The sequence below is a fragment of the Asterias amurensis genome, chromosome 16, assembly GCF_032118995.1.
Source record: "Asterias amurensis chromosome 16, ASM3211899v1".
Lineage (NCBI taxonomy): Eukaryota > Metazoa > Echinodermata > Asteroidea > Forcipulatida > Asteriidae > Asterias > Asterias amurensis.
Window position 1 is genome coordinate 11,493,214 of NC_092663.1, and position 18,855 is coordinate 11,512,068.

Consider the following 18,855-nt stretch of genomic DNA (forward strand, 5'->3'; position numbering starts at 1 on the left):
GGAGTCAAATTTTTGACTCCCATAAATGGCTGACCGAGTTAGTTCACACAGTTAAAAGGAAAACCACGCAATTTCGAGGCAAATTTGTGTGGATAATTGTATTCTACTTTTAAAACATCTTTGCAACCAATATGCATTTCATAACAAACGGTTACAAACGCTTTTTATAGACCAACTCGTCCAATCCAAAGCAACGTGTTCCTTTAATGTCCGGTGTGTGTGTGTGGACATGGACTTCTATCAATATTTTCACTTCACTACCAGTCCCAAAATAGACACATTCCCGCGTTGTTTTCAGACTAGTGTGTTGATAAACCGGCTTGTTATCTGACAAGGAAGGCCTTGTAGTACATGATGTGTAAGTAGGTCTTGTGTTTTTCTTTATTCAAGTTGTCTTGCATGATCAGCGACTTGTAATATGTAATCGTTCTGGGTTTTTGTAGGTCTTGTGTTTTTCTCTCTTTCGCGTTGTCTTGCATGAACATTGACTTATAAATGTAATCGTTCTGGGTTTTTAAACAATTTTTTTTTATACTAGGTACATTGTAATATATATATATATTTTTTAATAATGCAAACTTTACGGCTCAATTTTTATTGGGGGAAGTCCGCAAGACCACATGGTTAGTAGCTCAAAATCATTACTGTACCATAAATGTTTTTCACAAATCAAGAATCAAAATGAAAACAAAACGACAACACAACGGCCTGACACAGTTTATCATGCATACAGTACATGTTCATGTAACTGTTTTTGTTTGAACATACACTAAGACATAATATACGTAAGATAAACGGTCTGAAACAGTTCGATATGTGTATACAACTGTTTTTGTTGTACACATATATGTAAGCACCATTAGAGAAGATTTATCTCATTTGTCTTTTCAGTTGGTAAAATCACTGGCCTTGAGCCTTCAGTTCTGTGTAAAATTTGAGACCTGCATTTTAGTGCAGTTTCAGTGTAAAAATAAATTTGAGCTATTTACAAGTTTAAGTCATTGTAATTTGCATGTTATACTGATAGTCCATAAAATTTATCAATTCGTAACGATAATGTACCAAAGATGCAACTATTGTTGGCGAAGAAAAATGTTCACTAATTTGCGCATGGCAAATGATGTTGGATAGTCTTAACAGTACAGTGATGAGTACACATTTTCATATTCCCCCTTTTATGAGGCCCTCAATGCATTTATCCACAGTGCTTATTTTTATTTATTGATTTTGTTCAGCTCACTAGAATCAAGCGTACCAAGAAAATATACCAAGTAAACTGATTATGAAGACAAACAAATTAAATACAAATTGAGAAAAAATTTGAAAGAAAAAAGCGAAGAAATGTAATCAACAATTTCCCAAAGTATACACTAGTTTGGTTCTACTCTCACTTATAAATTTAGAATTTGTGAAAAATATGGAGAAGAAAAATATTCTGTAGAATTTTTGCTGTTATGGCTGATGTTGACTTTCAATCAATTGTATATTGTAGCTAAATCGTGCCATCTGCGGACTTAACCATTCTAATGCATTGATTTTCAAGTCATTATTCACCAGTACAATTCATTGATTATTTAGTGGACCATCGTGCATGCAACTCAATAACAGCCTTAATGTTTATTGAATGAACTTCCCCTTTTGCTAGACTGAGAAATTAGTTATTTTTATGAACCACTGTACGGAAAGGTTGTTGTTGTGTCTTTCAAGCAAGAGCCCCTTTTAATTATAAATATCAAAACCAGGCATTGCTTGTTGTGTTGAATTATGAGTGAAAGTGGGTGGGGCGGAGAAGCCTCGGTGAAAAAACAAAAACACACTAGCATTCACACATGCCTCATCTAATGACAGTCGAATCTACCTCACTCTCCTCTGCACTGAAGCCTTCACTAGCAAAGGCCAAATAGACATAACGGGGGATATTTATAGAAACGGCGATCTATATTTAGAGTTATTAAGAGTGTCGCCCGGTGCCCATCCAGGCACCGGCTGCTCCTACAAGCTCCAGGTCGGCTGAAGAGGAGGAAGTCTGGCGACAAAAGCAAGCAGAAGGCTTGACCTCTTCAGGCTGGATATTATGCGCTGATATGCTGGAGTCTTGGAAAGAGGATATGGAACAACGGCAACAGCGAAATCCCCGGCGCATCAACAACATGAGTTTCTCGTTGTGATGCATGGCACAATCTAGATTAGGACAGATTGGAGAGAAAACAAAAATGACCACTGTCAACAAAACAAAAACATTTGCTCTAGGTGGTTGTTAAAAAAAAAAAAAATCCAATCCTCATTGTTTTTTTTTGTGAATTATCCACATGACAGACTGCATAATTAAACTCATTAATTCATCTGCGCTCGTTTGTTAACATTGAATGCTGTATGGATGGTGAATGGAGGAGTGTGTGTGTAAACAATCTCTTGGCGTTGTTGCAGTCGGGAGCCCACTGCTTATCAAAGCACCTGCCTCCCCTGATGTGCCACCACTGCATCATTGTATCTCCTTTTCAACAACTCATCAGGCCTACAAGGCATCAGATGTAGCTATGCAAGTTCAAAGACCTTTTTTTGTTTTGTGGTATGAAATTGTATGCAACAGCCACCATTCTAGTGCGAAGGGTTGATCGGATGGTTTAGGTGTGAGGTAAGTTCTGTGTTTGGTCAGGTGTGAGCGAGATAGCTGTGCTTAATTACTTTGTGTGAACCATTTCATTATTGTGATATATACATACATATGGGTACAGTAGGAATGTTATGAATTTGAACTTGGTCTACATTTTTAATTTATATATTAATAGTTGTTATAACAGGCATCGAGGGTACTGTAAGTTTCTTTACGCATCGCCGATGTGTGTTAAGCACTGTGCACTAACCGAGTTCTGTTAACAAAAAAACATCCACAGTTTTTTTTTACTTGGGTGGGACTGTTGTGAGCAGCCGATGTGTACTATGTTAAAATCTCTCGTTGACAATTACCAAAGGTGTCCAGCAGTGCTTTTAAACTGTCACAGAGCTTGCTGATTGAACATTTATTTAAATCGGTGGTTATTTTAACCTCGCATGCTTCCCTTTTCCGATGGCTGCCAAATGCAAATGATATGCCACGGCTCTCAGCAACGTGGAAGAGAAAGTAGTGTGATCTATTTTTAGAACGCTTTAAATAATTTAATAAGGTTTGTGTTGTTATCTGGTTGAGTCTGATGATATTCATATTCAGATTGTACTGTGAGCATGTACAGTATATAATACATGTACATGGTTGGTAACAGATACTGATAGTCATGCTGTGCGGAGCACTGTGTCCTACATATATATGGAAATGAATGATCATCGAGCAAGTGTTTCACTACTGTGGCCGATCAGGGGTTTAAACTGGGATGAGAAACTACAGAGTGTTTATGCCTGCCTGGTGAAGAAAATCACCTATTAATTTCTTCATTAAAGGCAGTGGACACTATTGGTAATTACTCAAAATAGTTATTTAAAGCATAAAACCTCACTTGGTAAAGAGTAATGGGGAGAGGTTGATAGTATAAAACATTCTGAGAATCGGCTCCCTCTGAAGTGATGTAGTTTTCGAGAAAGAAGTAATTCAGATTTAGAATTTGACGTCTCGAAATCAAGCATCTGAAAGCACACAACTTTGAGTGACAAGGGTGTTTTTTCTTTCATAGTTATCTCGCAACTCCGACGACCAATCAAGCTCAAATTTTCACATGTTTGTTATTTTATGCATGTTGAGATACACCAAGTTAGAAGACTGGTCTTTGACAATTACCAAAGGTGTGTCTTTATATGTAGAGAAATCCGTATTTGATTTCGTACTTCTCCCAGAGATACTGAGGATACTGCTCCCAGAAGCTCCCTGAAATCTTTAAAGTCTCGAAGTGCTACCTTGAAATTGGAATAGCCATTATTTCATCATGCCTCCTTCCTTGTCCTAATTTGTCCTAGTTGCAGACCTTTTTGTTGCTAATGCTGGCCTAGATTTCATCTTTGATTTGTCCTCGTTGCACACATTTTTGTCGGCAATGCTGGCCTAGATTTTCATCTTTGACAGGGCAAGGCCATTTCACATATTGCACCGGGCACTTCATTGTAAAGTCTTTAAACCTATGGGCAATTTTTTATAGGTCACTAGGGCAACAGTGGCCATGAGTTGACCTCCGTGTAATTCCAGGCCTGCAATATGACCGCCAACCCCCGGTTTAAATTGAGGCGGATATATGCAGCCCAAAACGTTTGCACTCGAGTTTGTTTTTGTTGTTTGTGCACTCAGTTTGTTTTTGTTTGACAAAAAGTGCTGGAGTACACGTATGGCACATCAGAGCATCTGAGATCAGTTATCGGCAATGTTGGGAATGTGCTTTCATTTCAAGGAGTCACACTTGTATAGATGCAGCATTTACACTGGTGAACTTAACTTTTACAAAAGCCCATCACTGTGGAACTTGGGGCATTCTTAATGTGTTTTTTTTTATGATCTTCTTTGCGAATTTGATCTCAAGTCTCCCTTCGATTAAACAACTTGTTAATGTGTGGAAAATTATGCTGGTTTTTCACTATTTTTGTATGCGTCCTGACCTGCAAGATTGTCACAGGTTTGTTATAATGGTTGACCACACAAAACATGAACACTGTCTGTGACTATTTTGTTAGCTCCACCAATTCTGAGTACAATCCTTGAACTTCGCTCTTTTTCCTCTTAGCACATGAGGAAAATCAAAATTTGTATTGGAACATAGCAGAGGGCACCACAGCAAAAGCAGAGGGCACTACGGCGATTGCTGTAAAAGTCACTTCTATGAGGAAAATGTAAACTTGTATTAGAACTTTGCAGAGGGCACCACAGCAAAAGCAGAGGGCACTACAGCGATTGCTGAAGGTGGCACTTCTACATGTATGAGGAAAATGTAAATTTGTATTGGAATTTTGCAGAGGGCACCACAGCAAAAGCAAAGGGCACTACGGCAATTACTGAGGGTGGCACTTCAACACGTATGAGGAAAATGTAAATTTGTATTGGAACTTTAAAGAGGGCACCACAGCAAAAGCAAAGGGCACTATGGCAATTACTGAAGGTGGCACTTCTACATGTATGAGGAAAATGTAAATTTGTATTGGAATTTTGCAGAGGGCACCACAGCAAAAGCAAAGGGCACTATGGCAATTACTGAGGGTGGCACTTCTACACGTATGAGGAAAATGTAAATGTGTATTGGAATTTTGCAGAGGGCACCACAGCAAAAGCACATGGCACCACAACAATTGCTGTAAGGGTCACTTCTATGAGGAAAATGTAAATTTGTGTTAGAAATTTGCAGAGGGCACCACAGCAAAAGCAAAGGGCACTACGGCAATTACTGTGGGTGCCGCGTGTAATTTTGATGCTTGTGAATTTTAAAGTGTAGAGTCACCTTTATGTTCCTTCCATTCGTTTCTGCGTTGCATTTTGTCCTTCCAGTGTGTTGAAGCCTACACAATTATAGCAACACTTCACTTCATCTCCTGCCTGCTATTTATGGGACTTAATCTGGAACCCTCCGAAATGTCAACGGCTATATTTAGGATTTTTGGATCCTATTACCATCAGATCTACTGATTGCGCTTCTCAGCGGAGGACAGTTTGAAACCACTAGGGTCTGAAGAATTATAATTTTTTCCCCCTCAGATAGTCCGGAGGAGAACGAAGACGATTGTATTTCTGTTTCTATTAGGAATTCAACACGTCCCCGTGATGGCGTTAATAGTTGGATGCTTTCGGACTCAAAGTTAAAAGAAATCAGTTTGCCAAATTGCCGCAGGGTAACCTGTGCGACTCCCTCTAGCCAACTTGGAGTAAGTCGATGCCCGAACAGTTCTGGCCAATATGCAAAAATAAAATGGCGGTGTGAATACTTTTCTTCTTATTGTTACAATTTTATTTTAAGAATTTGATTTAGCTGTGTCAGAGAATGTTAAAGTGCTCCAGGTTGTTCAAAGAAATGTCTTTAAAAATCGGACAAACATCCAGAAGATGATGCGGTAGATACGATTGCAGTTGTCATGCCCTCAAGATAAACTCGCGAGCCTAGTGCATTCAGCCTCATTATCGAGAGCTCTGGCATGTCTGGGGAAGAACTCTGAGAGATCTGGAGAGGTTCCGGAAGAATCTCGGTGAAGAAAGCCCTGAAAAACTCAAGATGAATATAGAGCATCTTGGGAACAAACCTAAGAAATCTTGCTACAAGATCCCCGGGAAGCTTTTGGGGAAACTGGAAGCCTTTAGAATTTTTGGGATAACAAGAAAGTTTGTGCAAGTCTTGTGCGTTTTCAAATAATAGGTTCTGTTAAAGTGGGGGAGTTACATTTCGTTCACGCGTTGGAGCAATGTGCTTGTGGACTTGTCCGAGTTATGTTTGAATATGTGCAAGACTAATATTGTTAAAGGAACACATTGCCTTGGATCGGTCGAGTTGGTCTTTGGAAAGCGTTTGTAACCGTTTTTTATAAAATGCATATGGCTGGAAAGATGTTGTAAAAGTAGAATATAATGATCCACACAAACATGCCTCGAAATTGCGTGGTTTTCCCTTTACCTTGTCGACTAACACGTCGGCCATTTATGGGGGTCAAAATTTTGACTCCCATAAATGGCCGACCGTGTTAGTTCGCACAGTAGAAGGAAAACCACGCAATTTCGAGGCAAACTTGTGTGGATCATTGTATTCTACTTTTAAAACATCTTTCCAACCATATGCATTATATAAAAAACGGTCACAAACGCTTTTGTTTTGACCAACTCGTCCGATCCAAGGCAACGTGTTCCTTTAATGTTAGTAGACTCTGGCATGCCTGTATGCTTCGTTTTAGAAAGGGCAAGAGCATCAAGGGCATTTTCAAGGCAATAATGTTGGCATTGGTGCCCCTTCAAAAGTTGCCCACTGCTCTTTACTTTTTTCAATTGAAGTGCCCTTTTGCAAAATGAAAGCAGACATGCCCTATTCTGTTGATGTTTAGTTTGTTTATCCTATTTTGTGCATTTTGAATGTTGATTAAAATTGTAAATTCAAAATGCAATTTGCCGTTGGACCGCAAATATTTTAATGTTTTTAAAAGCACCATAAACCTCTAAAAGATGAATTCACAGACACATTTCAATTCCCCTTTGTATCATACTAAAATGCCATACACTTGTTTCCCTGTTTGCCTCATGAACTGACGCACTGCCGTCAGGGCTGTCAGGCCAAGTAAAAATATAAATAAAAGTACACGTATGACGGTAAACATTTACTGTTTATAGAACAGTCCATTTCATTCTCGATTACAAATGTGTAGCCAATCCACTCAAAATGGGGGGGAATGTATTCTGGGATACTACGTTGTAATCGCCCTAAATGGCACTAACAAAAGAACGCTCACTGCTTTTGACTTGTGTACACGAAAGGTGGTAAAGAGTGACCTGCCATGGAGGGAGTGAGAAGTCTTAAGTTTCTCGCTCTCTCTTAGACAGTTTTTTTATATCTTTGTATAGATTCTCCTCCTTGTGCGTCAGCGATCTCTCGGATGACTTGAAAGAAAAATATCAGAGGAGAAGTAATAAAGGTCCCTTGTTGGGTGATAACAAAAAACCACTTCATGCTCTTGCATGTTTTCGTAGTTCTTAGATATCTATATAAGATGGAGTGAATAGTATGGCAGTATTGATGGTTTAGTCCTTGATGTACACATGTAAGCAAATATACTGTATTCCATCAAACTTGCCACCCCCCCCCCCAAAAAAACACACAAAAAAAGCAAAAAACAAAACAAAACAAAAACAGCCCAAAGCTCCAACTGCCTTGCCCTTAAAGGCATTGGACACTCTTGGTTATTGTCAAAGGACAGGATTCCCACTAGTGAGAATTGATTTTGTTTTACTGTTTTCTCAAAAAGTAAAGCATTTCATGGAATAATATTTCAAGAGAAGTCTTTCACCACTACCTTCTGTAAACCCTGTAAGTTATTTGTAAATCTGTGAACTTTTATTTTTTTTTCTGTACCGAAAGGGTCTAATGGCTTTGAAGGACAAATCTGTGCAAATTTTGACTCTGTGGTCATCAAAATTGCAAGAGAATAATGAAAGATAAGAACACCCATGTTGCGTAAAATCTGCGTTTCCAGATGCATAATAAAAGGCTTCAGAAATAACCTAATCTAAAAAACTCTAATACTTCAGAGGAATCCGTGTCTCACAGGGTTTTATAAGTATCAACAGCTATCCATTGCTCATTACCAAGTAAGTTTTTATGCTAGCAATTATTTTGAGTAATTACCAATAGTGACCAGTGCCCATTGAAATGTTCCAGTGGAAATGTAAGTCTCCTTTATAGAGGTTATAAGGCTATGAGGGAATAAAGCTGCCTTGCCCTTAAAGGGGTTTGGTACTTTGCATGACACAAAACACAAAAGTTTAAAGATAATGATGATAGAAAGCTTCCAGTTAGCCGAGGTGCTGTAGTTTTTGAGAAATTAGTAAAACAATTTTACAGAAACTATTTTAGCATGCTACAACATATTTTCGCGACTCTCCTGAAAAATTACCTATTTTGTCAAAAACGTAATGACAAATGCTGCTGAGCATTTTACAGGTAAATTATCTCCATGCACAGTTAGGGATTCATGTCTTGGACTAAAAACTTGACCTACAAAAGGTACCAAAACCCTTTAACAGGAACCAGGTACCAGGCCTTCAGTCACAAATGCTTTTACCATCTGGGGGTACGAGGAGAATGAAACGAATATCCGGGACATCCTTGTTCAGTGAGAGTGAACTCCTTCCGCTTCATATTCCTTGTTAGCAGGAAATTGGGCAATTTATCAATAGTTGTATAAATCTAATACATAGATGCTGTACCCTACATGCCTACAGGACTTTACAGGTACTCACTGTATTTGAATGTACAATTGTAAGTTTTACCTGTGAATTCTTTTTAGACGAATATACGTAATTTATTTAAACGAGTAGCGAACAATTTCAGTAACACCTTGTACGTGAAAGGTGTATGTGAAAGTAATGTAGAGAACAGTCTTGTGGTAACAACTCGACGTTTCAATCAGTATACTCTGAATGTCTTTTTACAACACTTTTTACTGGTCATAAACAAAGGTTTATACACACCCCTGTGACGCGCTTTCCACCAATAGGAACAGCGAAACTGTCTGAGGTATTTATGAATGCACCTTTAATGCCCTAATTCCTGTTTCCGTTTTGTTGTGGTGGGGGGGGGGGTCATGTTGTATTTAGCGTTTCATCATCTGCTGAAACTTCCCCTTTTCCAAGAAGTCACAGAGATGCACAAGTAATTGTTGAAGCTGGATTAAATGTGTGTGTGTTCAATTTTCACTCTGAATTGTGTTTTGCTAAATGAAATTTGTTACATGTGTATGTACTGTGTTTGGACTTTGCAGCCTGTACACAAGTATGAACAATGTACAAATGTAATAGGACTACAGGATGCAAGGGACAGTGGTGTGTTGTCAGGATACATGTAGCTGTAGGAAAACCCTTGTTTGGATTTTCCATTAAAATTGTTCAAATGCAAGTTGCTGGGTGGCAACTACAGGGCCCAGTTTCATAAAGCCTGTAAGTACAAAAGTTTGCTTAGCATGGAATTTCTTCCTTGGTAAAAACAGGATTACCAACCAAATTTCCACACGATTTTCAGGATTTAGCAAACAACAGCTGAGTTCCAGTATCAAGCAATATATGCAACAAATGAACATTTGGTTGGTAATCCTGTTTTTACCAAGGAAGAAATTTCAGGCTAAGCAAATTTTGGCTGGTTTTATGAAATTGGGCCAGGTACTGGCTACAAATAAGATGTTCATATTTTTCTTGAACTGGAATAGATTGCAAGAAGTTTGAAAATAAGATACAGGCAGGGAGTTCCAAAGTGCAGTGTATTTAGGAGGGGTAAAGCCAGCAGAACATGTCAAAGAACTGGCCATTTGGCACAGATGGGTTTATTGAATGATTCGGTCTTTTTCCCTAGAAAATATGATTGCGAGGGTCAAATAAAATAGTTGAAAATTGAAATACATGTAATGATTCAGAATTAAAAAAAAAATTGCAAAAACAAATTTGAAGTTAAACATTTTGGGTGGGTCGGTCACAACTGTGTACATTGTACATATACTACTGTACATGAGGTAAAATGTTCAAATACATATCGCGTCATATTTGCGATAATGTACTACATACATTTATATAACTGAGAAACACATGTAAACAAAGTGCAGTTACAATCTTTGAGACCCACAATGTAAGGTGATATTTTGTTAGTTGCAAGATCGCAATTGTTACAACCTGTGGTCTTGTGAAATTCCTTGAAAAGTGACATCAATAGCTTTAAAATAGACTGTGGCTTTTGACATTGGCGATAGACAGAGAGTGAACAGGTTTTTCCCTTCTGTTGTCATTGTTTGCAATAGAATTTTATAACGCCGCAGCCATGTTGGTCATGTTACCTGTATGCCGTCAGCAATAGTCATTACTATTTCTCAGTGTAACCAAAAAGGGGTCAGACTAATGTGCCCTATAGCCTCGATTTAGATTTAAAGGTGTGATGGTTAAAGGTTTAGTTGGGAATTGGGAGTGCTATTTAAAGACATTGGACACTATTGGAAATACTTTGCATATTATTTTGTGTTTTTTTACATCGCAGTTTTACAACATCAGCGTTATCTCCAAAGAGCAGTGAAATGGTCCTCCAGAGGGCGTTCAGCCTGAGATGAAGCACTAAGGAGATTGGCTAATCTCGTCAAAAACAAAGGGGAAAGAGAAAGAGTGAGAGACAAATTTCATCGTAGATTTCATCGTAGACACTCTGTGTTTTGTTACGCTGACCTGCTCCTGTGGCGTCTTTTTGTTTTGTTGGATCGCGAAGAGTCTGAGGCAGCGTCTGGAAGATGTCTCAGCCAAGGGGTGAGTATTTTTTTGTCAAATCTGTTAAGTATGAAGAAGTTTGTTTGAAATGGTAGTAGATAGTGATTTTGAGTGTATGGTGAGAGAATTTCTTTTTAGATTACGGATGCGCCTTGTCATTCACAGCTTTCAAGGCTATAATGTACCAGCAAAATATTTTTTGTCTGAAATAATGTTCAAAGTAAGTGAGTAGCATTTTAAAAGACCCCCTCCAATCACCTACATGTAAAGAGGCTTTGAACTTGGCTCTTGAAGGGGCACAGCAGTTTTCTTCTTGTGGGGAGCACTTCTATGAGGAAAACCTTGCAAAGGGCATCACTGCAAAAGCACAGGGCACCACGGCAATCTCTGTGGGCTGCCGTTGTTAACAATCGAGGCCTGCCCATGTTTTTTCTTGATTGACGCTTCAAAGTTGAACTAATCTTGATTTGTTTGTGCAGAACATACATGATGACAAAACAACCCAGTTTGTCTTTAAAAGAGTTTATTCATTGGCCAACCGTATGGCTGCGCGTACAAATCTCTGCGCTTCCATTGTTTCAATATCGACTTGATGACGCCAATACGTAAAATCGTCTATTAAAAGTGTGTGTGGTGATTAAGGATTTGGCCACACATGTATTTTAAGCCTGTCCAAAGAATTGACATACAGTATGTCTCATTTATAAACTATTATTTATTTTTATGACTAAAATAATTCAATTCATCTTGTGTTATGAATAACTGACAGATATCGTAAAGATATCGTTAATGATGTTAGGGATGCGACACGCTGTCCTTTGTTTGTACGATGTCACTGCACCTGTCCAGCCCGGAGCCATCCTTTTGTGACAGATAAAAAACAAACCAAAACACTTGTTTCTATTTTTAATGATAATGTCCAAACAGAGTAAGAGAGATGCCCCCTGTGGCGTTTCATCATGTTCAATATCTGACACCAAGCATTTTTGCATCAGTATGGATTTGTTTGTCGCTTTTGCCTAATTTGACCAGGTACGAGGGAAGTTCATCGACCTTTTTTATCTGGCCACCGTGGTAACATGCGTTCCCATGTCTGCTATACAAATAGTGAATACTGATCTTCATCGTACCAAAACAGGTACCTGACTTTTTTGCCAAATTTTGGGGTGCATCATAAGAATGTAGAGTACAATCCAGAAAGGCAAAGTTTTTTACTTACTTGCTTTTTATTAAGAGTCTGCTTGTGTAACAATTTGTGTTCTTTGTCTGCACATTTGTTGTATTCTATAAAGGATGAAACTTTTGTGATTAATTTGGTTGTTGACTACAGTTACTGTACTTGTTTGGCGCCCTCTTTTGCCAAGTGGAATCCAATCTCATTTAGTTGGCTTCCTCTTTCAGGTTTCTTCACATGTTGATTGTTCAATTTTGATAAGAGATCTTCTGCCCCCCCCCCCCCAAGACAAAAATGTAATAGAATATAGAAAGAAATGCAACAAAAACTTACATGTTCAGTGATTTTTATGGAAGCAGAAATGAACGCAGGCGAGTTTAAGAAACTTGTCCACTGGGAGTCCTCTTTTCAGTTTCATACAGCCCTCGCAAATTACATTGCTATAAGGGATGATTTCTGTCATGGGGGATGAGGGGTTTACCCCGTTGTAGTTATTGTTCTTCACACCCTCAGGCCAAGAGGCTTTATGGTTGGAAAACCAATTAAAAGGAAAAATCAATCAATCTATTGCGGGTTAGTAACAACCTTGGGTTATTTTTGTCTTACACGCATTTCGGAGATGTTAAACTGTGAGATGAGTTTTTGAAGTTCGTTGACTTGTTAGTGCATGTGTGATAGGTGATTTTTTTTATATTGAAAGGGCAAGGACGGCAGCGTGCGCTCTTTTTGTTATTTATACATTCTGCGCCATTTTGGGGTCTCTGTGTAAAAAAAATTGGCATGGTGCTAAGTTATTTGTTGATATATATGAAACCCACACTGAAGATATTGAACTTTAAAGATGCTACATGTATGTCAGAATTTTGGCCGATTTGACCCAAAAATTTTGATTTAATGTTCAATAGGTAAATTTGACATAGCATCTTTAAAATAGATCATTTGATCGCTTGACAGTATGACGGATGATTTCAAAAAAGCATAGTAGGTACAGGTAGGCCTGATTGATACTTTATCGAGGCAATTGCCTCCGCTGGCCCATGTCATTGCCTCGTTGCCCCATGAACTACATGTAGTCTAAGTACAATTTCCTCCCAGAGGTGCAATTTAAAAAAAAGAAGCACTTATCATGAAATTGGGCCGGTACAGAGGGGCCCAATTCAGATCACATCATACAGTAGCAACAGGCTACATGTAAATATCAAGTGAAAAAAAAGTGATGCCTGTAATACGTGTAGCTAAATGACTTCTGTTTCACAAACACAATGTACATCACATTTATGAAGCACTCGACTGCTTGCCTTGTGTACATTACATGTACTGTATCATACTGTTCATGTAGCACAGCAACAGCTTGACTTTAAACGCTACAATCTGAAATCTTTCCCTGTACATGAACATCATATTATGTGCCCAATGGAAGCGTTTGTAAACCACTCATTTGTGTACGTGAACATGAAAATATTTATGCAACACGCGTTCATGTGTGTAGGATGTATGGGATTAACAAGATTATAACACTGACATCAGCTGTTTTCTCTAACACTTGTTTACAGTTGTCATGTTTCTAGGAATAATGGAAGGGGAGGGGGGGCTGATTAATTGGTAATCAAGGCTCAGTTTCAAAGAGTTGATTAAGCAGAAAATATTGCTTACAAAGTTTCTGCTCAGCCAAAATTAGCAGGATTGTACACCAGTAGGTTGTGTGCTAGAGGAACTGTATTTCGGCTGGTAACCATTTTCTGGTAAGATTTTGTTGTGCTTACAGCTCCGGTTTGGCGCTTAATAGTCACTAATGTACTCTTCTAGCTCTAGACAGTCGCCCATATTGTTTTTGGGGGTATGAAATTACACAAGAAGTTGTGTGATTTTTTTTCTCCAAATCCTACTTGTTGTATACTGTAGTAGGTATTGGTTGTAAGCATCATGCAAAATCAATAAAAGTGTTGTATAAGGATCGCCTGCAGACAACTTTTGGCACTTTCATAGTGTCTGTCTGTTGAATGCTGCCCTCTTTACGACCAGCGGTGTGTTTGGTACCCGCTGTAGCATCGCTAGACGTGGATCGATTCAATGTCCTGGTAAAACTTGTCTGCTGTTTTCTCAAAGAGATGACTCTATTCAACTGAAACTTTCACATGTGACATTTATTGTACTGTGTTGATAAAAACCAAATGATTTTACCAAATTTAATAAAATTGTGAGGTCAATAATTGCTGCATGTCTCCACCCCTCTCAAAAAAAAAAAAAAACTATAGCAAGATACTTGTTGGAGTTTCACTACCCCTACATGTTTTTTAAACTGTGTGTGGTTGTACGTCTACATGTTTGAGGTTGTCTGAAAAAACATTTCCCCCCCCCCTCCTAAAAAAAGCACCATGCTATTTTTTCTTCGTCTTTAATTAAGTCTAAAAGAGTATTTTTCTTGAAGGATTTTCCTGTGTCTAGTCCCTCATCCTCCCACATGTTTTGACTTACACCTCCCCTTATTCTATTAGGAAACCCGTCTACTAAGTGTTGACTTGCGTAAATCAAACCCATCCTTTTGTACAACAGAGCGGGGAAGTCTCGCTCTCTCCCCCCTTCTTTCGTTCAGTCTTCTTCCCCGCAGCTCTCTCTGTCAATATCCTTCGCTCCCAAAAATAGACCCGTCTTCATTTCAGTTTATTTTTGGTCACGCAAGAAATTGTGTTTGTCTAAAACTCGTGCTCTACTCGGCCCTATAAATAGACGGATCCAGTGTGCAGTGGATGGGGGCTGTTATTGAAGATTCATAATGCATGGAGCTGCTTCTATTAATAGCAAAGTCTTCTCGTTGTAGGTTGGAATTTTTATATTCCGTGCAGCTGATGGCGTCATTATTTTGTATCCTCGTCGGTTAAAGTCAATGAAAATGGATTGGTTTCATTAATTTATTTGCAATGTAGGGATGTTTTTATTATTGCATGTAGAATTGCACACATGCATTATGTATGGTCTCAGACTTGGTTAGCCCAACCACCTGTACATATGTGTAAATTTTTTTTTTTAATGTACGAGTGGACTAGAAGCTGTTGTCGTATACCCTGTTTTAATTAAACTCGTGGGGAAAAAAACAAGTAAATTAGAAATGTTTTGCCGATTGACGTATCGATTGCGTGCAATAATCACGTCTACAATTTTGAGAATGTTGTTATTACAGACAATTTGTTGCAGGTACATGAACGTAGGCTTTTTCTCCGGATTAAAAAAAATTTACAATTATAGGGGGAATCTGGCCCCCAATTTTGGAAGTTTATCACAAGCACGCTGAATTGAAACAAGATCCTCAGAATTTTTGTTTTGTTTTAATTTGGTGTTTATTTTTGGTTTTTAAAGTCCTAGTGTGAAATCTGGGGCATAATAAATAGTTGTGTCCCAAGATTTTGTGAAGTTGATCTGAAGTCAAAACAATTTTTTAATAAGGTTACCATCCAAAACAAATACCCTATCACTCAGTCATGTGGTCAGCCTGTGACTGGTTTCCTGCTAATTTTTGCGCTGTAATTGTTCTGGGAAATTGCATCCTGTTGTGCACTTAATTGTTTTATTTTTATTGCTGCTAAAGCAAAACAATACTTGCCGCCGAACAAATAAATTTGCCAAGCCAAATAAGCGGGGACGAACTACAAGTTATAGATTATGTTTTGGCAGGTGACCAAGATTTCTCAGTGCTTTGCCAATTTGTTTGCTAATGACACAGCTTTGTTTCAAAATTGCAAATTCGTTCAAACGCTAAGTACAGCTTTGTAACAAAAAGAGAAATTCACCGCTCCGCAGACTACCCATGTATTAAAGTCTTCCTGGGTCTATCCCTTAGGGAAAAGCACGCAGAGGAAAATTGCGCCGAGGATGTTTTTGTATCCAAGCTGTTGTTTTCACGATGGAATATTGCTGTTTTCTGACTCACGCAATTAAGACGCATTGTACCAACCCTCAACGCGTGGCCCACAATGAACAAACAACTATGTTTTTGCCACCGTCGGTTATTTTCCATCCCCTCCCCCCTCCCCTTCTCCGATTCGTTGGCTGTATGCTCTACATCTCTCCAGATATCTCTCTCTAACCCAACAAGCTATGTAGAGAGGAAGCGGTCCAATCATGTCTATTTATATCCCTGCCCGGGGACAGTAAACTGCAGAGCCGTCCTATTTATAGCTCGGTGCCCACAGCTAAGCTTGATCATCCTGAGTGCATGACGTGTGCACGTACACAAATCACGCTGCTGCAACTTCCCCGGCTCTGGTTTCTTGGCGGACGAGTTTCTGCCGGCAGGGCCGACGCAAACATCCAATTGAAAGCTGGAGAGGAGAGACCGGTTGCATGTACGTACGTTGAGCTTCATCATTGATCCGGACCCCATCGTTAGTGAGGCGCTTGTGAGTCCCTCGGTTCCTTAATGATATTTTCTCCTCGTCATTGTCGCACGTCTTATTGAAGAGAGGTTTTTTCCTTCTTCTCCTTCTTATTCTTCACTTGCTTGCGACGCTCTTCTCTGACGCTTGGGTGTGATTGGTTGTGTTTGCTGTCATCAGAAAATCCCTGCTAAGCTCTAGTGCTATAAACAAATCTTAATACGATACTTGGTTTCGTCAGGAGTACCCATTCTTAGGAGGAGGTGACCAGTTGATTTTTCCAAAGGTATGATTTAACATGATCAATAGTTGAGCCTGCACCCCTCTTGGCTGGGGTCGAAGAGATAGTGTTAGAAGTTTCACCTAGTTTATTTAAATCATTATCCGGATTTCTTTGATGTTGTTTTTGGTCGCATGTCAAAATTATCATGCATAATATTCATCCTACTTTGATTTTTTTATTTTTTTTTTCTCCCTCAGAAAATTCAGCAATTGTTTTTAAATTGCCTGAAAAGCCTGTATGCGCTGTATGTAAACTTATTTAAATAAAGCCTTCGTACTCAATAATGTTTTCATACTTTTTGTTCCAAATGCAAGTTCATGCCTGATTGATGTCAGGTTTTCTGAGAGCGTTTTCCACTCTGGACCAAATGAAGAAACAAACTGTTGATGTCAAAGTTTTCTTGTAGATCATTTGCCCATGTTTTTTTTTTTTTTTTTATTCGTTTGTACAGTGGTTTTTCCACAGTATTTTGTTTGTCATATAGAATTTAAAGGTTTAAAAAAAGGAAATGTGGGCGGGGTGTTGATGTGGGAGTTACCTCGTCAGCATCACTTCTAGAAAACAGGAACTTTGTGAGTGGCCAGCGAGGGCTGAGGTGGGGTTTATTACAAGAGATGACATCAACTTCGTGAGGCTCTTGCCAAATAAATATCGTTGACCTTGGTTTTTTTTTCAGTGGAGATCTTACAAGTAAATGACTCATTGCTCTTGGTGTTCTTTTCCTTCTGTTGTTGTTGCTTGATTGAGGCACACACTTGGCATCGGGCCACCCTGCATTATTACTCTGTGTTGTATTTTTGTCAAAAGAAGAAATGGCACGGGCAGGCGTCGGCAAAATAATTGGAATGTTTTTTGTTTGTTTGATTTGTTGAGTTTCTTGGAAGTAGCCCCATGATTACTGATTGACACTTGTGCATACATGTAGGCCTACACTGTGTGAATCATGGTTGTGTACATTTACAAATGGCTTTTGTATATACACAGACAACTCAAAGATACAGATCTACATCTATTGTAGGTAGAACTGTGCAACCCTTGCATGCCAAAATGGCCTAACTCAACAATTTTGGTTTCTTTTATTCATAAGATCATTTCTTAGTAAATTGTAGGTCTATTTCTATTCCTAAAGTTTTAAAAGCATACTACGTACATGTACACAAAACGTGACATATTTCGGCCTCTTATTACACTTTCATCCCGATTTATGGCATAACGGTAAATATATCTGTACAAGGTTTTCTCATGGTTTTCTAAAAAAAAAACACACACCATGTTTTGGCATGGAGGGGCTGTTAAATACACTTGTATGCAAACTATGTACCATTGTAAGCAATCAAATATTACTTTGAGGTTTAACAATGAACAATTTACTAGAGTGGGACTTGAACAACGATCTCCAGATTAACGTGCCGGCGCTCTACCAACTGGGTTATCCAGCCCTATGTTGGTGGTCTCACTATTCTGTCATGCCTTTGTTCAGGGGTGCCAAGCAATCAAGTATTTATTTGAATGAGTCGCTAAGTAGTGGTTGTCTAAAGTTTGAAGAGGTCTGTAATTGTCTACAGAGAATACTACAACACTAGACATGATATTATCCTACTGTACTTTATTCTGATTGCTGATGTTTGGACCCTTGGAAAAAATCAGAAAATTTGTGATTAAATTGGCTGAAAAGTCTATAAGTCTACACTAAGCTTAGTCTACACCACGGTATGTAGGTCAGCCCTTGTACTGTAGTGGTTGGTGAAAAGCATAATTTTGTCTTACTTACATGTAGCTACTTTTGATACTTTAAAGGCAGTGGACACTATTGGTAATTACTCAAAAAATTTATTAGCATAAAACCTTACATGGAAATGAGCAATGGGGAGAGGTTGGTAGTATAAAACATTATGAGAAATGGCTCCCTCTGAAGTAACGTAGTTTTTGAGAAAGTAGTAATTTTCCATGAATTTGATTTCGAGACCTCAGATTAAGAATTTGAAGTCTCGAAATCAAGCATCTGAAAGCACACAACTTCGTGTGACAAGGGTGCTGTTTTCTTTTATTATTATCTCGCAACTTTGATGACCGATTGAGCTCAAATTTTCCCAGGTTTGTTATTTTATGCATCTGTTGAGATACACCATAG

At 38.6% G+C, this 18,855-nt stretch overlaps 1 protein-coding gene across 2 annotated transcripts in view; it reads left to right on the plus strand.

Annotated features, from left to right (window-relative positions):
- Positions 1–18,855, plus strand: part of LOC139948695 (histone deacetylase 4-like) — an 81,742-nt gene that overhangs the window by 12,338 nt on the left and 50,549 nt on the right. For both annotated transcript variants that reach the window (XM_071946948.1, XM_071946949.1), the window contains exon 2: positions 10,677–10,936. In XM_071946948.1, the coding sequence (XP_071803049.1) occupies positions 10,921–10,936 (16 nt within the window). In that variant the 5' untranslated portion in view covers positions 10,677–10,920. The remainder of the gene's footprint in view (positions 1–10,676; positions 10,937–18,855) is intronic.